This window comes from Eulemur rufifrons, chromosome 15, assembly GCF_041146395.1.
Source record: "Eulemur rufifrons isolate Redbay chromosome 15, OSU_ERuf_1, whole genome shotgun sequence".
NCBI classification, from domain to species: Eukaryota; Metazoa; Chordata; class Mammalia; order Primates; family Lemuridae; genus Eulemur; species Eulemur rufifrons.
The window spans coordinates 15,412,533-15,435,003 of record NC_090997.1 but is presented as its reverse complement, the minus strand read 5'-3'; the positions used below and the strand labels follow the sequence as shown (position 1 = coordinate 15,435,003).

Here is a 22,471-nt window from a genome sequence, read left to right as displayed (position 1 = left end):
ATAAAATGTCGAATGAGATCTTGTGAGCTTTCTTTGTACAAAGTGTCTGCTCTCTTGCAATATGCTGCTGTTGCTGTTTCAGGCTTACCCATGTCACTCATGTCACCCAGAATTTACCTCCATTCTCTGAAGAGCGAATGACCCCCTCCACCTTCCAGGCATGGGGGATGGCGGAGGCTCGAGGCTGAGCTCAGCTGGCAGAGAGGGCTGATGGCTTCCCTCACACCATCCACACTCCCCAGCAGTGTGTGATGTCCCACCATGTTACAGAGGGTTTAAACAGGGGTCCTTGAAGTAACGCTTCCGGAACCTAATTGTCTGGGAAACAAATACACAGATGCCTACTCCAACATTTGTGTGTGGCTTGGTTGGAATTTTCATTGACAGCTGAAAATAGAGGCCTCATGTCCTGTATAGATCAATATGAGAACCAAGCTTCTTAAGTTTCCTATTCCCAGTGAAAACAGAGTGAACAAAGGGAGAAAGGAGGGAAGACAGGGCAGTTACTGAAGCCCACTCTGCGCCAGACACCTGTTATGTGTCCAAATACCATTTCCATGCGTTGGGCACGGGCGTGGAGAGCTGTGGGCATGATGTCCCACGACTTAGACAGAGTCATCCTGTCTATTGCTAAATGATTTCATAGACTCCCATTCTTCCCTTTTACCCGTAAACTTTGAGATGGAGGAGTTGAAAGGTCACCGGTGTCCATGGCAGGTCCCCCTGCACAAATGGGGCGTGGTAGGAGACACGTAAGCCCACTCGCACCCCAGGGTTTTCATTCTCTCACGCAGAACCAAGCGAAGGATGCTGGTGACTATCAAAGACTAAACAAACCCAGGAGGCTAGAAAAACAGGCTCATTCCCAGCATGAAAGGCAACAGGAACTGATTGGGCAAGCCATGGACAGATTGCTGTTACAGCCCACTTCCCACGACATTAAACAACAAAACCCAGGAATGACTTCGGGCCATGCCTCTTCTGGAACCAATTTTGATTGGTACCATGCTCGGTCCTCCATCCTGCCAAGCAGCCCCCCACCCCCAGTGGTTGTGGGAAGAGGTGTTTGATTTTGATGAACCGGGGAAAACTGTACGCCCATGTACTGTGTTTTCTGGAACTGTGGACGTTTTCCCATGCTCCGGGAGCTCCCTTACAGCTGTCCTGGTCAAAGTGGTCCTGGCAGGAATCCCCAGCTGGGCTAGAGCGACAGATGGCCCCGACCGAGTCTGCCCGGCAACCGGCCTCTCCTGAGGCTTGACCGCCACCTGGTGGACGTCGGAGGAAGCGCCGCGTCTGTGGAGTGGCCCAGAGTGGGACTTGTGAGAGGCCGTGTCAGTCCTGCGGGTGACCCGCCTGGTGGGCAGCACACAGTGGTATTCTACTGGGCGGTAGACACCAGGAATGAGAGATTCACTCTCACTCTCCACCTCCTAACTCCTTTATCTTACGGTCCTTGCAGGGGAAAAGGAAGTCAGAAAGCCGTGCAGTCACGTGGCTTCAGTGTGCAGAGTGGATCTGCAGGCAGGCATGGTTTCTGAGCCGCACTACCTGGGACAGCTGCCTCCTTTTTCTTTCCCCCTCTATGTGGAACCAATGGCAAAGCCAAAAGCGGCCCCAGAAATGACCCGGTCCACCCATTCCAGACAGGCTGCTGGAAGGCAGTTTGACGAAGCAAAGTGGGTGCCTTCCATGTTTCATGGGACCTTAACGCTTCTTCCATCAATGCAGCTGCAAAAGGATTAGCTTGGATGGTCCTATTCCCTTTCCTAATTCATCCACGGAAAGCCACTGCTGGGCTAGATTTTCAGTTTCGATCCACGTTGAATGAGCAGCTGTCCCGGTGCTGTCCGGCCGCCCAGCCAGCAGCTGAGGCCAGATGGCAAGTTCCTAGTGTCGCCTCTGGGCGCGCATTGCCAAAGTGTGATCGGAGAAGATCCAGTAAGAGTAAACAGGGCCAGCTGCAGGGAGGGCAGGTCCTGGGAGCAGAGGGACAAGCTGAGTTGGTCTTATGTAATGAGGGGGATGACTTCCCAGTGTGGGGGACGTCACACGCCTCGGAATACCTCTCACCTCTTCTCCCTTATGGTGGGCATCCCTTCAACAACAACAAAAAAATGAGGTCTTGGGGAGAGAGAAGGGTAACATACAAATACCTCTGGGAGAAGCACACAGCAACTTAAATTTACCCTCAAATGAAAATGCTGGTAACTATGTAACTATGTTAACCAATAATCGTTGAGCTCTTACTTCATACCTGGTGCTGTTTTAAGATCTTTATGCATATAATCTGCAGCACCCCAAGACTGAGTAAATATTATTTTTCTTTTCCTTTTCAAGAAGAAAAAAACTAAGCACAGAGAGGTAAATAACTTGCCCAGAGTCACACAGCTAAGGACCAGTAGAGCCAGGTGTTGAATGCAGTGTCTGCCCTAGAACGTGGACATGTAACCACCTCGCTATATCGCCTCTCCATGCAGCCTGGTGCCAGTTACTTTCTTAAAAGTAGGCTCCCATAGGGAGAGAGTTTTGAGTGCATGAAATGAGTAAGGGAGAACAATGGTGACAGCGTGGGGAAGTTAAGGCTTCCCCAAGCTTAATCTCACTTTATAATTTCAGCTGAGGGCAGCCCAGGACATAATGACCAGTGTTCTAGCCAAACCTGAGAGTCTTCCCACTTCCTTTTTTAAGTCTCTGATGAAGTATCAAAGAATTCTTGCTGTGTTGCTTTATTGAAAGTAATCTCAAATTAGCCCCCTAGCGGACTCCCAAATAGAGCGGCTCGATTGCACTCGCCAGTTTAATTTTTAGTCTTCATTTCAGATGAGCTTCCCATGAGGTTCCAGTCACCAGTAGTGTTATTTTTATTCTTGTCACAGACCTATCAAGCATTCTTAGAGTGTTGGATGCCATTTAGACACATAGGAAGAAAATATAATTTCCCAGAAATGAAGCGTGATTCTGAGGCTGTGTTTAAACACATCAAGTGGAGAACTGAGACATTTGTCCTAATAAATCTGGCTAAGTAGTGACCTTCCCTGTGATGTGCAGGCTGAAACAGCCACCGATTCGCTACTTGAATTATGTGGACTCTTTCCTTCCCTTTGCACAGGTAGGTGCATTGGGCTGCTTCGTAGTTGACTGACAGTCAGTTTAGTGAGAAGAGCCTGCGTTCTGCGGCCTGACTGTGTGCTTTTCAGTTGTGGATCCACCACTTCTTAGTTTGTGACCTTGGGTAAAGCATCTCTCTTGTGACTCAATTTCCACACTGGAAAAGGGGAGAATAAGGGTACAGGCTTCACAGGTGGTTATGAAATTCTTACAAAGCTGAGAAAATAGAATCTGACACACAGTCATTACTGAATAAAGTTAGCAATTATTATTTTGCATCATACTGTGTGTATAAAAATTACAAGTAAACATATATAATAAACACACATACACACACACATAAACATTAACAAGGAACCCAGATTTAGACAAGCTCTGCTCTGAATCAAAATACGTACCCCCTCCATATTTTCACATTTAACTCATGGTTAGGAGTCTTTGAAAGTAATCCCTAAGGTACATGACATCCTAAATCATAACTTTACCAGGGTTTGAGTTTAAATCCCGCTCATTATGAAGCCAGAATGGGAGAATAAGTCACATAACAAGTGACTAAGCCGCCTAACTTCCCGGTGTCTCCATCTCAAGTCAGTTTTGGTAATCTTATGTGTTACACAATTTTATTTAATCCTCAAACTAATTCATTATTTCCTATCTTTAAAGATGAGCCAATTATGTGTTGCAGCAGCAGTGTTAGTTAAGAATCTCTGAGTTACAGATGACAGAAACACAACTGAAACTAATTTAAGCAAAAAAATGGGCACTTATTAGCTCATATGACTGGGAAGGATACTAGATGGGTACACCTTCAGGCACAGCTGGATCCAGGGGCTCTGAACAGTGTTCTCAGACTTCTCACTCTTCCTTTTGTGGCTGTGCTTCAATCTGTGTGTTTATTTCATTCCGAGATAGATATGCAAGGAAAGAAATCTGTGGGGTCTATGGACCCATAGATTGAGATCCAAAAGGAAGAACAACTCTTTTCTTCCACGTAAGTATGTGGCAGTGCAGGGCATCAAGACTGACTTAGTCTGAGCCATGTGCAGAAACCATTGCATCAGTTAGGATTATGTTTTCTGTGAGCAACAAATGTTCAAAATAACAGTGACTTAAAATAGAAGTTTGTTTCTCTAGCACATAAAAGTCTGTGGATAAGCAGCCCAAGACTGGTGTGACAGCTTGGCTCCATGCACTTCTCAGGAACCCAGATACTTTCTGTTTTGGTCTGCTCTTCCCAAGGTCACTTCATGGTCCCAGATGGCTGCTCTCACTCTGGCCATGGTGCCCCTTATCAGTCATTAGGACAGGGGAAGGGACTAAGGGTGTGTGCCCCAAGACTCTTCTAAGAAAGGTTCCTGGAAGCTCACCAGCAACATTTCTGCTTCCACTCCGTTGGAGGGAACATGGCCACACAGCCCCACCTTCCGGCAAGAAGAGTGGGAGGATGTAAACTGCGCTCTGGGTAGAAAGAGGGAGGACGGACGTGGCAGGCATTTATGCCTGGGGCAGGTGATCTGAACATCTCTCCTGCTTCTGCACTGTCCTCACCCCTTCCTCGTGATCCCACTTTTCTAGTTTTTCTTTTATTCTCTTGACCAGATAGAGATCTTTAAGCATTACTTATGATTTCCACTGAGCTGGTGAGTCACACATGGGTCAATTTGTCCTAAATTTGTCCAGGCCCTGAGGGAAGCGGTGACCCAGATGAGGACATGTCTCAATCCATTCTGGGATTCCAGGACTAGCTCTGGGAAAAATTGTGAAAGGCAGAGAGATGGGTCTCGTCTTCACCCCTATCTCACTGTTAGCTCCATCCGCTACACACACACACACACACACACACACACCCTGTTGGGCTGCCCTACCTGTCTCAAATCTTCTCTGCCATTTTCTTCCGCCCCACTTGTTAGGGGTCACCAGCACCCGGCCCCACTGTCTCCCATCCCCACCCACGAGGGCGCTTGATAGTTTGCTAAAGGATACTCACAGCTATAAGATAAATATTATACATATTTTTGAAAATTTATTTTGCTTAGAGATTTTGGAAGGATATATTACATTTATATTGAAACTAACACAGAAAAGTTGTTTTAGCCATCTTCATAAACACATGGCAATTTGAGTAGGTGACTCATTAGATATAAAATGCTATTCATAATAAAGAAAACCAAGCAAAAAAGACCTTTACCTAATGTTAGATGTAGATTTTCCTACATTGCATAGCACCTTCTAAACTTCTGATCTTATTAAACTTTTCTGCAGCCAAACAAGAATAATAGATTCTGCTATTAATGGGCTTTGTTACCTGCCCAAGGCACTTGCTCTCTGTAGAATCGGCTTCATTTACTCAAATACAGGAGTTGGACTTCAGAATCTCTAAGATTCTGTCAAGCCATAAGCAGATGATATAATTGATCAGAAAGGAAGAACTCAAGAAGGGAAGGTGCTGGATTGCCCATAATTTGTGTGTGAAGACATTGCTATGAATATTACACTCTATAAGGTGTACAGGGGACTGTAATCCACACCCCAGAGGAGGTTAAATAGCACTTAAAGAATTCTGAAAAGGAATACACACTCCAATAGTCGTTAGTTAGCATTTGAAGGAGTCTGATCCAAGAGTCTTTACTAGAGAAATATTTGTGGGCATAACTTTAAATTTTGCTATCTCAAGCTACACCAGAGGGTTTGTTATTAGTATAAAGGATGATAGAAATAATCTTTGTGTTGGTGAAATAGAATTATCAAGATAGCTATAGGTACAAAACTCTGGCTGGCCCAGTGATCTTACTTTTGGGGTAGAACCTTATATTAGGACTCTATTTGGTCCTGGGTCTCCCTTGCATAACAGAAGATTGCATTATCTGATACAACTGGACTAGTGGTTCCCAACTGGAGATGAATTTGCACCTTAGGGGACTCTTGTCAACTTCCAAGAGATTTTTGATTGTCACAACTGGGGAGGGGATGCTCCTGGCCTCCAGTAGGTAGAGGCCATGGACACTGCTACACATCCTACAATACACAGAACAGCCCTCGCAACAAAGACCATCCAGCTCAAAATATTGATAGTGCTGAGGTTCAAACACCCTGGGGTAGACAGTTGCCTGAGCCTGGCCTTAGGATTATTGCTTGCGCATGCCTAGAATGAACCTTTATTCCAAGATGCCTGAGAGCTCAAAAGCACAGAGCAGAGATTTCACCACACCCACAAAACATATTGGATGACTATTTGGGGGATTGAGAGCTAATGACTGTGAATGTGTGGCAGAATTCACTTTTAATCTTTATTCGTTTTAACATTGTTGGGGAGGAGGCTACAGTTCCCACACACTTTTAACTATCAGAGGCTCTCGATGTTGCCCAAAGAACCTGATATTTGCGCATGGCCAAATTGGTTTAGGTTAATTCACGGGAGGAAATGGGCCAGCAGGGAGGTCTAAGGAATAAGGTGGGGGAAGTATGAGACATTTTCAGACATTCAAGCAGCTCTGACTCATTCCCACTATGTAAAGAAGCCAAACACCCAGATACAGGGAGGATTTCCCACTTTTTCAAGTCACTCATCTAAATCCTAAATTCCACACTGTCTAGAAATGACAAAATGCTTATTTCTCTTTCCGCCTCCCCATCACACACGTCCACTCCTCCATCACCACCCCAACACCTTAAAAGAATAAAGTATCTGCTAACCCTCCTGGAATGACTGGGGACTTTGGGCCCAAAGAAAATATGAATACCATGTCTAATCTATGATGAACCAGATCATTAATCAATCAGCAGAGATGACCACTAATCACCCAAAGAGATGAACCTAGGTAGTACGTACGCTGCTGTTTGAGAGTCTACGGAGAAATACCAAAATGTTTTACCCTCACTCCAGTAAATCATTATCATTATTTTGGCCTAGCAGTTGTAATTGCCAGTGCTAGATCAAAATACTAGGTCACCCTTGACATTTGGGCTTCTGCTTCCTCTAGAGAAAAACTCTTGTGTATAAGAAACGTTGTCCCTTGGTTTGTGATGGGGTTTCTACCTCTGAGCTGAACCATATCTAAGCCAGGCTTGGCCCAGAGCACATTCCTTTTAATAAAACAAAATAAAAACCACAACAATAGCAGCAACAGTGCCTGGAGCTCACTTCTGAGGTCAGACACTGAGCAGAGTGTTGAGGGAGCGATTTTCTTCAGGCCTGACTGTGAAGTCAGTTGTGGATTTGCAGGACCGTGAAGCACATTGAGAAACAACGCTGGAATCTATTTCCAATTTGGTCTTTGGAGATATACAACTGGGCTAGTGATGAGATAGCTTCCCATCTAGTCTGAAAATTTAACAGCAATATCTGCATACATTTTGAACTCTAAAAATGTTCATATACATAATCCCATTTTATTACTTTGCAACCCTGTAGGTGGTAACATCAGGTGGAAGAAGGTAGTCAGCTATTATTTCCATTTGACAGATTAGTAAACTAAGACCAAGAGCTTAAATGATTTCTTATTAAAATTACACAGCTAGCTAGATTGTCAATGCGAGCCTGCAGCCCAGATGCTTGACTTTCAGACCCATTTTCTACCCACGAGAGCAGTGTTTCTGAAAGTGCGTGTATAGGGGTCAGCATCAGCATGGCCTGGGAACTTGTTAGGAATGCAGACTCTTACATCCACCCTAGATCTCCTGGCCCAGAACCCTGGGCTGGGGCCCTGCAATGTGCGTTTTAACCAGCCTTCCAGGGGATCCTGATGCACCTCAAGTCTGAGAGTCATTGCCCTGGGGGTGCTGTTTACATCTGCTACAAACTGTCTCACCGACACCTTTGCATCCAAGGAACTCTTCTTAAGCCCTCATTTTGTTTCTAGTGCATTTTACTGCTACAGAATTGCCATAAAGTCTCTACTGAGGAAGCCTGATCACCTAAAGCCTGGACCACTCAGGCTCCTTGAAATCTTTTCTCGTATTAAACTTTTCTAGAGCTGGCTCTTAGCTGTCTGGGGATGGGAACTTCAGCTTTCCTTTTTACTCAGTCTACCTTGGAACTTTCTCACGCCAGCTAGGTTTTATCTTTTCAGGAACTATGGAAAGAAAGTATATCTAAATATACTTCTTTAAAGTTCTCTTCTACCTCATACCTTCAATTTGTTAATATGGTAATTTTATCTGTGAATAACGTATAAAATATGCTCTAAAACTTAAATTGATCTGAAAGAGACCTTTAGGATACCCCTACCCTCCAACATGTATGTGCACACCCATGCTTATATACAATGCTGGACACATAGAAGGTATTAACCAAATATTTGTTGAATTTTTTAGAGTCCTTTCCTTACTTTCCTTAACATCAGAGAAAGATGAAACCAAATGCTGTGAGGCCCTGCTGCCCAGAGGAATCTTTATTTCAAATCCTTCAACAAGATCTTAAAAGAATAATAAGACAATTATGTCTGATGAAAAATGAATATTTGATTCTAATATAACCAACATGGATTTTATTGTATATATCTGATCTGAAATACACATGAGAGAGTTTCTATATCTCAGTTATTCATTCATTTATTGGTTCATTCATCCAACCTTTACTGAGTGCCCATAATGTGCCAGCCAGGCCCGTGTCTAGGCACTGGGGCTTGCACGGTCAATGAGGATGACACGACTTCATGGAGCCGACAGTCCAAGGGAAAGACAGTCGATTAAACAAGTGATTTACAGTTAAGCATGATGAGTGTTGTCACAGGACACACTAGATATGTTACGGGCACATAGCAGGGTAACAGAGCCATGTAGGGGACAGAAAAATGACAAGGGTCACACATAGGACTGGAGGCCTTGGTCCTTAGTGGCCCCATTCAAAGTAAGGCTGATAAAAACTGCCCTGAACTATGCTGACCACAGGAAGGGAAGGCCCGAGTGGGAGGAGGTGCTTCTGTGGTCTGGCTGAAGCCAGCAGGCGGGTCACTGCCGTGGCGTTTGGCGAAGGATGGAGAGGATGGTGAAGGTCAAGAAGACCACGCCAGCCGTGCCTCCGATCATCAGGCCCAGAACACTGCCGTGCACCTGCATGGCCTGGCAGCGCTCCCCCGTGTAGAAGAAAGCGTGTCCAGAGACGCACCTGAGGGAACAGGACACAGGGAGTGTGAGAACTACCTTGGCCGCAGGCGCTTCCTAGCAACCAGCATCGCTGCAGCGGTGATAGCAGCAAACACTGGCTGAGCCGTTCCACGCTTGGTTCCATTTCCAGTGCTGTGTATGAATCAATTAATCTGATCCTGCAACAAACCTTGGAGGTCGAGGTGATGACCAGGTCATTCTCATCATTCTCATTTTACAGTAAGGTTGAATAACTTGCTCAAGGTCACACTGTCAGCAAGTGTTTCACACTTGAAGTTTAACCCTGAGAGGTATCACTTCGGACTTAGTACTCTTGGCCACCAAGGATTCAGGAGGAAGGTTTGGGACACTTAAGGAATACAGTACCTGACATTGGCTAAGACGATCAGCTATGGCGAAATTCCCCAGATAGATTCTGACTTAGTGCATTAGTTGTAGCATGAAAACCTCTAAACAATATGAATTAAAATGTCACTGGCAGGCTCGTGTACTGCCACTATCTCACAAGCTTGCCTTGAAGTTCGCATGAGATAATGAGGACATTGCACAGATCAATGTATTTGGCACACAGTAGGCATATAATAGCCACACCTTTTTAAAAAATATTATTTGGTATAAAGATCAACTAATCCCAGCACCAAAGGATTATGGTAGTGCTTTATCCAATCTATCATAACAATTCCAGCCTTTGTTCCAAACATTCCCATTGGAAAGTCTACTCAGCAGAATTCCACAGAGCAGAATGAAACAACCAGAAGTCAACATCCCCTTTTAGTAATTGTGAGTGACATTACCTTTCAAGGCCTCTTCTCCAGCCTGGGAACTGGCTTCTTAGAAATCACTGGGTAATAGCAAGTGTGCTCAATTTTTTTCTGACCTAGCCCCCTCCAAATACAGCTTAATTATATTTCCTAGGGTTACTTAGAAAAGCTTATTCCACAAACTCCAGGCTGCAGGCTTGTAGAAGAGGAATAATTAGGCTGACGAGAGGCTGACACGCAAGTGGCAACCCCCGGCCTTCCTTCCCCTGGGGAGGCTGAAGCAAGCAGGGCACGTGTTAGAATCTGGCACCCAGGGGCCTGTCGGGCAAAGAGGGGCAGACCCACGGCTTTGGAGCCCAGAAACAAGGTGCGGCTTCTCCAACGAAAGGAAACAGAGGGCTCCTTGTAGAAGTGATTGATGCTAGGGCTGGGACAGGGAAAATAAAAGATGAGAATGGAGCATCTTGTGGTCCCAGAAATTAACACTGTGTTCATAAAAAGTATGGTGCCCATCGAAAGAGCACAGGAGCCAACCTGGAAGAGCTTCCAAAGGCCAAAGCTGGAAAATAGGAACAAGAAAATAAATCATGGAATGATTGCAGTATAGCCCACAGAATAAAATAGATGATTATGATTACTTAGTGACATAAATAAATAATTGTATGAATAAATTAGTGCAGAGAGGGGGCCATTACTCTTTATGGAAGAATTCAATGTAACGTATGTGCAGGAAGTGGAGGAAACAGGAAATCACCATTAGAAGATCCAAGTGGTGACTACTGAAGGCAGGATCCACCGATGGATGCTGTAATGAGTGGGTGAGGATTTAAAGAAAAGCAGGTTGTCTCCAAGATCTTGGAATATCCCTCCCATGATATATATTAATCACAGAGGGAGGGATGGTAACTGCGGTGGAGAGGCCTGGGGGATCCCCCGTTGGACAGATGGTGAAGGTTATCATCACCAGCAATGACACATGCTGGCATCTGGTACCCACTTACACGATACACTGAGGGGGGCATGTCACGTCTTTACTAATCTCTCCACAAATGCATAGCCTCAATCTAATCATGAGAAAACAAGATAAGCCCAGATTAACAAAAAAATTACCAAAAAAATAAAACCTGAACCATAATGTTCAAAAGTATCAAAGTGATGAAAGACAAGAAAAGACTGAGGAATTGTCCCAGATTGGAGGAGATTAGGAGACATAAAAACTAAATATCACGTGGAATCCCAAATTGGATCCTGCAACAGAAAAAGGCCATTAGTGGGAAAAAAGGAAATCTGAAAAGGTCTGTGGTTTAGTTAACAGCATGGTTCCCACGTCCACTTCTTGGCTTTGCTAATTGGACTATGTTCTGAGTAAGATATTAACACTGGGGAAAGCCGGGTGAGGGTATGGGGGAACACTCTGTAGTATTTTCACACTGTAAGTCTAAAAGTATTTCAAAATACAAGTTTAAAAAAGAAGAAACAAAGTAGAGATTGAAAAGAACTCAGAGGAAATACATATTTTTGAGACAAGCAGAATGGTTCCTACATCTGCTACTGTTCAAATGTGACCAATACCTCTGTCATCGTGCACATCCTTTTATGAAACATTTTTTAGGTTCCTATGCAAGCAAACATTATAAAAAGGACTATTACGTATAGCAAACTGTGCAGAGAGACAGATCTGAGGGCACATCCCAGCTCCAGCATTTTCCAGCTGTGTAATTTTAGACAAATGACTTAAACTTTTTCAGCTTCAACTTCTTGATACACTAAATGGGGCTAAGAAGAGCCCTAATGCCACAGGGTGGCAGTGAGGATTAATTTAAATCATGCATGTAAAATGCTCAGGAGAGAGCACGGGACACATAGCAAGTGGTCAAGAAATATCAGTTGTTCTTATCACTATTATTGAAAACACAACTATAAAAAGAGTACAATAGAAATGACAGGCCATAGAACTAATAATAATAATTAATAACTAATCATAACATCTGCAGTCAGGGGAGATTTTGGCTTGGTCTTGAGCCCCACTGTAGCGGGTCAGAGTAGAAAGTCCCTAGGCTAAAAGCTCTGGGTTGTTTGTGAGCGCTGTGGTAGGGTGAGAATGTCCAACAATATGCAAGGTGGTGTTGACCACGCCCCAGAGGTGGGAAAGGGACCAAGGTTGAGAGACAGGAGACTGGGGACTCCTCTGCCCTGGCAGCATAAGCCCCCGGATCCGGGGCACACCTCTGCAGAGCCAAGGAAAACCACGCGCATTTGCCCATGTGATGTCGCCTGTGCCCTGCCCTGTGAACAGCGCCTTGTGCAGGGGCAGCACGCGCTCGGCTCCCGTCGGCTGGCCCACCCGCCCCCTGCCGCAGAGCCTACCTGCAGCTCGCCATGCCCTTCACGTTCACACAGATGCCGTCGTTTTGGCAAGGGTTGGGGTCACACGGGTCTCTGAAGTACTGTGGCCAGTTGTGGTCCTCCAAGGGCCCCGTGTTCTCCACTGACCGCTTCTGTCGGCCGGGCTGCCCCTGGCCCAGGGCTCCGGGTTGGGCTTCCACTGACGCCGCCGGCCCTGAACGTTCTTCGGAGGAGGCCTGCTGCTCCTGGCCTTGGAGAATGAGGCCCTGGGGGCTCATCCTTTTGCTTTCAATGGAAACTTCGGTTTGGTTAAGGTACGTGATATCTTCGGGAAACAGACAAAAAGTTGTGAGGAAGACCCGGGTTAATAACCAACCACAACTAAGTTATGCTTCTGCAGAAAGTTCCCTGGGCTGTTTCTATCCCTCACGGCCATCACCCTTAGTGACATGGAAAAGCGGCTTTGGATCCAGCTGATTCTCATAATAATAGCTGTTTTTATTTTAAAGTAGTCCAATCACATTTTTATACATTGAACTTGCAAAAAAAAAGCGTAACATTAACATGGATAGGATGATTGAAACTAAATTGAAATAAGCAAACTGTTACAGTCGATAAATTATCCAAAAGATGGCACTAAAATTTCAGTTTCTCCTCAGGACAGTTAAAGATATGAGTCCTTGACCAATCGAATAAAATGTGGTTCTCCTACAACACTTTGTTGTTACTGTTTTTCAACCTTGTCCTAAAAAAAGATCCCACCCTCCCAAGTTGCTTTGAAATCAGTGTTAAGTAAAATGCTCAGAGCGTAGAATTATTCATTTAGAGAGACCAAAAAAAGTACCTTCAAAGTTCACGAACATGATGAGGTCATCATTTTTAAGGAAACTCCTCCTTGCCAGCATTTGGTGGGAGATGAACGCATTCCAGCCCAAGTCGATGCTTCTAAAACAATCACAGTCCGTATCATAGGAGCCCACCTTGGACGGCCTGTCCCAGATGACAGAGCCATTTATGGCTGCAAAGTTACAGGGAACATAAAATCGCATTACCTCTTTATACTTCACTTTCCAGTTTGTCTTTAATAAGGATATAGGGCTTTGTTAATCAGGAAAAAAAAATATGTTGGAAAAAAAAATCAGGTTATTAACTCTTTCCAGGAGAATTAAAATTCAGTATTGGGAGGTGGGAGGGGCAAAGAATCACAGCTCTGAATGATCAATTGTTCACTACTGAGTGACTTCCTTAATGAGGAGAGAGGACGAGCTACGGCTTCTTCCTTCTAAGGCTTAATGCTTTTCTTTTGGAAAAAAAATACGTCATTCCTTTACTGATGTAAGTTTATTCCATGGACACACTGACATTCAGTAATATTTTAAAAGTAAGTACATTAGCTCTCCACAGAGACTAGCAAGTTCTGAGTATTTGATAAACGATTAGCAGCACCTCGATTAGACTGGGCTCAATGAGGCAGGAATCACCTGATTTACTTGTGTTCTAAGTACCTAGTATAGGGTTTGGCGCATGGTGAGCCCTCGATAGATGCTCGATGAGTGAATTTAGGAAAAAGAAGGAGGATAAGATGGCATTGGGAATTTTAACGTGATACTCCAACGTGACTATGTTGTCGATACGTCCAAGGAGAAAATGTTAAAGGAATGTTATTCTTTCTCACACTGATGAGAATTTCATCTGTGGGCCCTTCCAGGTTGGGGGCCAGCTCTTATTTATGCTCAAACCACCCACCTGAAGACGTGTGGGACTTGGAGGTAGTGAATGTCATGCTTGAGGACATCCTGTTTCTGGCGTCGGGCTCCTGGTCAAGTATCGTTATTATCGCCTGTCTGTTTTCCACCGGCCACTCCAGGATAGCGTCATTCTCCCCACTGCACAGGTGGAAAGCAAGTCTCAAGTAGCCAGATGTGCTGGAGCTCACCCTGCTATGGGGGTATAATGTCAACCCAAAGCCATATCCCTCTGAATTGTAGAATCGAGGGCTCTGCAGCTTGTCCCCTTGGCTCGTGTTCTCCAGGACCTGGGAGAAATTCCGTACTGTCCAGACCCCTGTGGGGCAGGGGGTTTCTGTCAGAGTGATGTCATCCAGGTAAATCCCCCCACTTGAGTTCTGAGGGCTGCCTTTTGCGCCCTGGAAAAGGTAGCGAAACTTCTTTTCCTCTCTGAGCGTCACGTGGGCAATTTTCCAATTATCGTCAGCATCTCCTGAGGACAGGGAATAAGGTTGGTGACAACTGTGGCCAATGTTTAATGAGTCCTTACTGTGAGTCTGGCACTGTGCCAAGGGCTTTCCATAAATTATCTCATTTAATCCTCACAGCAACTCCATAAAACAGGTACTGTTATCAACTGGTTAAATAACTTTACATGCCTAGTAAGGGAAAATTGTATGTGTGTATGTATTTATGTATTTATTTAGACAGGGTCTTATTCTGTCACCCAGGCTAGAATACAGTGGCAACCTCAAACTCCTGAGCTCAAAAAATTCCACTGCCTCAGCCTCCCGAGTAGCTGGGACTATAGGCATGCGCCACCACACTGGCTAATTTTTCTATTTCTTGTAGAGATGGGGCTCACTCTTGCTCAGGCTGGTTTTGAACTCCTGAAACTCTGGAGCTCAAGCGATTCTCCCGCCTCAGCCTCCCACAGTAGGATTACAGGGCGCGGGCCACTGCACTCAGCTGAGAAGTGGCAGTTTTGAATAAAGAGCTGAGGTAAGAGGGTGACAGGGCTCTTCTAGAACGTGGGGCCCTGCACTGAACAGCATAAGAAGCCAGGAGCTTGGGGAGACTGGGGGAGGGGGAATCTGCCAGGGCAGAGCCACTCAGAATTCCCCAAAGAGATGTCCCTACTTTGATATTTTGCCCCAGGTGTGCCCTAGCATTGGGCTTAAAGAGCAGAAGAAAATGCTACATCCCAGGTGGGGATGAATACCACGTAACACTAAATAATATTCAATTAACCTTTTAGGAAAGTTTCATTGACCAGCCAGGATCAGAATGCACTACTTAAAAAATCCATTTATGTGGTGTTTTCAGGGAACTTACAAAGATATACTTTGAGTTCACTGGAATGCAGAGCACAGCCGTGTAACAAACTAAATTAAGTGTGAGATGTTTACCTGGTTGATTTTATGCTTACAAAGATAACATTTTTAGCTTTGGATGAAAGTGAGTAATAATAGATCCCATCGATAGTACTGAAACACTAACTCATTTTCTCATTAAATATTTGCAATCCTTGGTAATGTAACAAATTCTCAACTCTTAAAGGGCATCTAGCTGTCATTTTCCCATGAAACCAGCTATGACACATTTCAGCCAGAAAAGTGATCCCCTCAGAACCATTATTTGTGGAGTTCCCAGGGAGCCCACAGAATGGCGTGGACGGAGGTGATTTGGGCACTTGTTCTTCGTGATCTCTAAGGAAGCTTCTCCCTTGAAGAGCAGCAGTTTCTTCGAGAGATACACAAAAAATAATTCCTTTCTCTGGACTCATTTTAATTGAGAAATTCTTTGTTGAATGCAAAAAATAGGAAAGCTTGTCGCTTTTTTCCTAGTTATGAATAAACCACCACCACAACAAAGGAACGTAAATACTTAGCTTTATGACCCTGGATGGTGACTTACAGCCAGATCATCCTCATATCTGACTGCCTAGCTTAGCGTTTTAAGGCATTCATGCTGACTTTCTTACAGAAATATACAAAGTGACACTTAAGAATGTGTAAATGATTATAGTGAAGTTAATATTAATATTCACAAATTACTTATTTCCCACCACCTTCCTAAGTAGGCTTGTAGTTACTTCAGCGTATTAAATAATGGCATCATTCGGTTTTCTGAAACAGATGCAAAAACACCTGTGGTCAACAATTTAACTCCTCTGTGTCCAGCAGCATCAATTGCCACATCCCTTTTCCCTTCTGATCTCCACTCGTGAATCACCCATGTTCTCAGGCCTGGCCCTGGCGGTCTCCAAAGTGCTAGTAAACACTGGATTTATATGTTCTGATTGGCCTCTTACAAAAGTTATTGCAGCCTCACCTAGACCCTCAATGCCGCTTCTTTAATTTCTGAATGGTTAAACATTCACAGAGTGATTAAAACATGCCAGACATTAAATATGCCAGTCTGGGCTCTTAGAAGAAGAGAAAGGAGGTGGAGGAGAAGGAGAAGGAAGAGAAGGAAGAGTGGGAGGAGAAGGCGAGGAATGAAGAGGGAGACAGGGTGACAAGGGAAGAGGAGGGGAAGGAAGAGAAAGAGGAGGAGCACGATCCCAGATTTTAAGCCAAACCAATCCTTGCGTGAACACCTCCCAGTACCTTGAAAGGTCTTCACCTTGACCAGCTTGCGAACTTCCCCCGTGCTGTCATCCCTTCTGACCCAGACGACGAGTCTGTCTGAAGGGCTTCCTGTCATTTTATAGAAAAACTGCAGGCACTGCTGAGTCCTCTTTGGGTAAAGAATCCGAGACTCCAGCAGGGCAGCCTCTTCTGCTGAGCCAGAGCTGGTGTCGAATTGCATGAAGTAGCCAGCACCTAGGGAAAGAGCACCCCAACATCTGTCTCTGGTGTCCCACACCCCAGGCAATGTCAAACAGTGAACAACAGCCATTATCCAGGCAAAATAAGCTAGAACTCTTCTGGGGAAAATAAAAAGAAGGTCGTTTTTCAGTAAATATTCTCCACCTCAATGGCTAAGGCAGCTGTCTCTCTACTGTCTCTTTTGATTGCCTTTGTCCCCAAAGTTGTGAAATATATACCTCTGACTTAAAGACACACAGGCTTCAAGCACAGTTTGACAGAATTTGATGTCTGTCAGATGAATTCTATTTTCCTCATTGACGGCATTGTTTGAATTAGGGATTCATTTCAAGGGGAAAGAGTTGGTCTCTTCATTGTATAAGAAACTATAGGATTCAGAGGTTTTGGATTTGGATTTTAAATATTCACAATGATAAAAGTTCCATTTCCCGTGTTGCTAGCCTAATAACTGGGTGTATTATCAGTGAAGAAGAATCATCTTTATTACAAGAAGGGGCATTCAAGACCTATTAGGGACTAATTGAGGATTTCTCCTGAATGTAAAGGAAAGCTTTGGAAAAAACACTGAAAAAGAGAGTGAAAAGTGTCTACATTAGTGCCAGAGATGGGGTCTGCCTAACTCAGATGTCTCCAAACTCTTTCCCCTAAAAGCAAGCAAGCAGCTAAAACAAACATGTCATTTGGAAAACTGCACACTTTTTAAAGTCAAGCACAATGAAAAATTCTTGCATATAAAGAAGTCCTTCAAACTGTATTCCAGCACTCAACCCCTTATCAAAATGCTCCAATCAAAACATTTCACAAGACAAAAATAAAGTGAGTGTATTACAGTGCTGGGTACTCTGCAATACTCCCTGGTACTCTGCAATACTCCCCGGTACTCCCTGCTTCTTCCTGCCTCACACGAGGCACTTGCCTTCCATATTGGCAGCAAGCATTGATGGTTTAAATAAGCTTTCCATAAAGCTTAAAAGTATCTTAATAGCTTTAATATTACATCAGGGAAAATTATATTTCCTGTATGTTCTTTCCAACATTTGAATTTACTAGCTTGTGACCGCTGCGTTATAAATCACTGAATGCTTCAGTTAAAATACACAGAAGAGCTCACAAGGCTAGGAAAGTTTCCAGGTGATTCTTGCTCAGGAATTCCTTTTCAGTTATACCAGGAAGTATAAAGTGAAAATCAAACAACTCAAGCCTGGGACTCAGGAGGCTTGAATTCTTGCCCCAGCTCTGCCAGTAACTAGGTGTTCACTCATTTCTCTGGGTTTCAAATGGGAGGTATGTTCTATCCTAAGGGATCCTTCAAGATATTTGAGTCTGTGCATCTGCTTGAACAATGCAAGAGCTCTCTAGCAAAGAAACATAGTTCCATTAAATGCCTCCTGTGGAAGTAGCATAATGGCTAGTCAAGTTACTCAATGGAACTTTTCCAGATATTTCTTCTGGGGTGTGGTCCTTCCTTTTCTTCCTAGGGTGCTAGAACATTCTTTCAGCAGTTTCTTCTCATATGAACATCACCGTTTGCTTAGCTGGAAATTGCACATTAGCCTAGCAGCAAGTCCACGGGAGAGGTTGGATTAGAGGCTGCAATGGAAATCTAGAGACAACTTCTCTGGATTTGGATTAACCTTTGGACACTTGGGATGATATGTTTGACAATCTGACATGTGAGAGGGACTTTCACCCTCCGCAAGGGCAGAGGAAGAGTGGCAGTGGCTTATGACCTCTGACATTCCCTCTGGTGGCCTGGCATCTGGGTGACAGGCTGGGTCCCTTCTGGGGAGAGAATCTAACCAACTTTTAGACAGTCATGGATGAAGGCATTTCACAACAGTATAGTCTTTCAAAAGCTATTATAATCTGTGACCCCACCTGCTTCCAAATAGGGTTGAGATGATGATTTCAATGGCAGACACATTAGAAAAGGATGCTATTAGCATGGGAAGATGGAAAAATCGAGAGTGAAGGTGCTGGTCTGCAAGTGGGTGCTGTGTCTGCATTACCTTCCTCCTCACTCTGAAGTCAGTGACAATGTCTTGATGTTCAGGGGGGTTTACAAAGCCAAGACGTTAAAAAAAAAAAAAGCACACATACAACTCCCTGTGGTCACAGTTAATAAGTCATAGAGCCATATTTCAAACCAGGACCATCTGACTTTATGGCTTTTTCACCACACAAACCATATATAGGAACTACCTGAAGCTGTGTTAGCCAATGCGGTGGCTACCAGACATATGTGGCCATTGAGTGCTTGAACTGTGGGCCAGTGCAGTCTGGGATTGCCGTAAGGGTAAAATACGCCTCAGAGACCAGACACTTAGTATTAATATAAAAAAGTGAAGCATCTCATAACAATTTTTATATTGATTACTTGTTGAAATGCTAATATTTTGGATATATTAGGCTAAAGAAAATATATTATTAAAATTAATTTCACCTGTGGAAGTAGCATAATGGCTAGTCAAGTCACCCGAGAGAGCTTTTCCAGATATTTCTTCTGGGTATACGTGACAGGCTGGGTCTCTTCTGGGGAGAGAATCTAACCAACTCTTAGACACTCATGGACTAAGGGATTTCACAACAGCATAGCCTTTGAAAAGCTATTATAATCTATAACCCCACCTACTTCCAAATAGGGTTGAGATGATGATTTCACTTTTTACATAGCTATTAGAAAAATTGACATACATATGTGGCTTACATTATGTTTGTGTTAGAGGTTATTGCTTTAGAGACTTTACCCTTACTTACAAAGTCATATCTTATCAATCATATGTGCATGTCAGTTTTGCTTAAATGCATCTTTCCTTTTGCATGCCCAGAGCCTGGACACTTTTTATCGAGTTAATAATTAAGATATTAGAAATGTTCTTTGTCCTTGTTGAGATTTTTCAGGTTTGATAGCTAACATTCTGATTGAGGCAAAACATGCTGGCTGGCATTAGCTAATTGAACCTGGTGAACCACCTCAATGTGTTTACTTTCTACCTTTACCAACCTTTGCATTGTCCCAGCAAGGTGTGATCCACTTGTCCAGCCTGGGTACTGTCCTCACGGACCCAGTCAGCATCATCTGTGGTGCCCTGAATCATCCCACAGATGTTTGCCTTCTCAAAAGCACAGTAGTCCAAAAGCGTGTGAGTTGTGGCTGCAAATGACATTTTTGTTACCTGGTTAAAAATGTAAGGCATCTCATTCCAAATAGCTAATGTCTTAAGCCACTAAGACCACATTGTTCAAATACAACAGGATCATGAGACTTTCATTTTTTTTTTTTTTTACTTTTTCTCAAATCCAAATCCTCCTGTCATCAGTTAAATTTTAGAACTTGCCAACATAGCCCTACTGACCTCACAGAGTCAAGATAACAATGCCTATAACTATTCTTTGATATGTAAATGATTAAGAACAAGGTACTTATAGTACTGGGCTTTCTTCTTAGTACATGTTCTGCACATACTTACTGAGTGGAACCAAAGACTGCATAGTGGGAACATCTTAGAAAACATCCCATCCCAGAGGATTACCTTACTCTAAGGATAACTAACCTGGGTAAAGCATTTTGCAGGATACAAAATATTTCCAAGCCCATCACATATCTGGATCTTTACATAATGATGCACCTTTCAAGAGGAGCCTAAACAAGGCAGGCAATAATAGTTCCTCATATTTGTCCAATAATTTGACTTTACAAAACACAACTGCATACTTGATTTTTATAACCATCCCGTGAGGTAGGTGTTATAATTTTTTCTACTCTAGAGACTGACCAGTTAAGGTTATGTAGTTTATTCATGTTCCCTTAAATAGAACATGCCAAGAAGAGGAAAGGAAAATGTAAAGGAAACCTCTAAGGCCGAGGGAATCTTTGTTGAGGCTGGTTGCCCCAGTCCTCAGACCCAGAGCTACTCACTGCAGTTGTACATTCGGTTCAGCCTCTCTAAATCCAAGGCACTGAAATCCAGGCGCTGCCCGATGATGGAGTCAAACTCAGGAATCTTGGCTGTGATGGTAGGGACACTGGCATTCTTGTTAAATGAGTACGGTCCGTAGTGCATCACAGACTCGTAATCATAGGGCGTGTTGAGGTCTGTGATGAAGCTGTCATTGTAGGTGTCAAAGTTGTGCTCATAACCTGTTAGGGAGACAATCCACAGGTCCTGCTCAGTCCTATTATTTTCCCCGTGCTGTCCTCTTAGACTAGGTACTCAGAGATGCTCCAAAAAAGGGAAATAATGCATCTTGGATTTATATAAATATACTTATATTATAATAAATATCATATAAAATTAATACACATAATTGATTATTAATATGATATTGATATATAATAAAGTGTATGAAATTATAATGATCATAAAATGTATGTTATAAAACATAAATATATACCTGTTATAAATTATTAAATATATATGTTTTTAAGTCAAAGATGCATTATAAATATATATATATAAAAGTGTATGTGTGTGCATGTGGAAGCCTTTCAGAAAGAGAAGGTAAAATAGCAAAGCTAATGCAGGTATTCCAAATGGCAGGAAAAGGACTTGCTAATGAGCAAGACCTTGTTTGAGCAAGAGCTTGACCAAGGCTTCATTATAACTGTAAAAGCAGAATGCTGATGTTTCATTCTTCCCACTCACAAGGGTTTTTATTGGGGATTACTTGAGAGGGCTCAAAGCATTTCAAAGGTAGGACAGGACTCAAACAGGGAAGGAGAAAGTAAATCCTTCCCGAGCACTTGGTCCCAGGATGCATGTAAGGTGATGGAATTGTAAAGAGCATCAAGGTGCTGATGAGTCCGGGATTTCTTGGTGACTTTTAGTGGCACCTGAAGCAAAGCACTTTCAACTCACTGGATGTGTTTCACTTCATTTTCCATAAAACTATCAGATTAGATTAGATTATTTTAGTCTTTATTATTCAAGGATTCTTATCAGAATGTTTTACAAATAAATGTTTTGAATAATTTTTTAAAAAAATTATTCAACACATTTTTGTTGTGCTTACTATCTCCTGGGAGCTGCGCGAGGGAGGTGGCAGCCCCTGACAGTGAACAGGACAGGCATAGTCCTGCCTGCAGGGAATTTACAGCTGAGAGCCTCAAAGAGAGTACAATCCAAGGAATATTATCCTATAAACCAGTGGTCAGTCAGCAAACTTTTTTTTATAGCAGATAGAAAATATTTTTGGCTTGCAAACCATATGTTCTCTGTTGCAACTACTCAACTCTGCCACTGTAGCACAAAAACAGCCACAGACATAAACTAATGGGCATGACTGCGTCCTCATAGAGTTTTATTTACCAAAGCAAATGGATATGGAGCATGGGCTATGGTTTGCTGACTCCTGCTATACCTCAGAAGTTGAAGTTTCCCTAGAGTTTTTTCCCTAGTGGAAGGGAATACATTTGGAAAACAATTCTGACTCAAGAAAGGGAGATGGACTTGGGGAGAGAACTACATTGCCAGTACAGCGTCTTCCTAGATTAAGCAATAAAATTGTTATGGGCTGAAGAGGAAATGCAGTAAAAGTCATAAATGACCCTGAGAAATAATACTGCCTGTGTTTATAAATCTGATTG

The 22,471-nt window shown here is 43.4% G+C and overlaps 1 protein-coding gene across 1 annotated transcript in view; it reads right to left on the bottom strand.

Moving 5' to 3' along the window:
• Positions 1–8,397: 8,397 nt before the first annotated feature.
• The window catches only part of MEP1A (meprin A subunit alpha), a 32,433-nt gene continuing 18,359 nt past the window's right edge, over positions 8,398–22,471 (bottom strand). The window contains exons 8-14 of the mRNA XM_069488386.1: positions 20,804–21,025; positions 19,889–20,038; positions 16,663–16,878; positions 14,070–14,543; positions 13,168–13,341; positions 12,345–12,648; positions 8,398–9,217 (exon numbers count right to left, since the gene is read on the bottom strand). Of these exons, the coding sequence (XP_069344487.1) occupies positions 9,061–9,217; positions 12,345–12,648; positions 13,168–13,341; positions 14,070–14,543; positions 16,663–16,878; positions 19,889–20,038; positions 20,804–21,025 (1,697 nt within the window). The 3' untranslated portion in view covers positions 8,398–9,060. The remainder of the gene's footprint in view (positions 9,218–12,344; positions 12,649–13,167; positions 13,342–14,069; positions 14,544–16,662; positions 16,879–19,888; positions 20,039–20,803; positions 21,026–22,471) is intronic.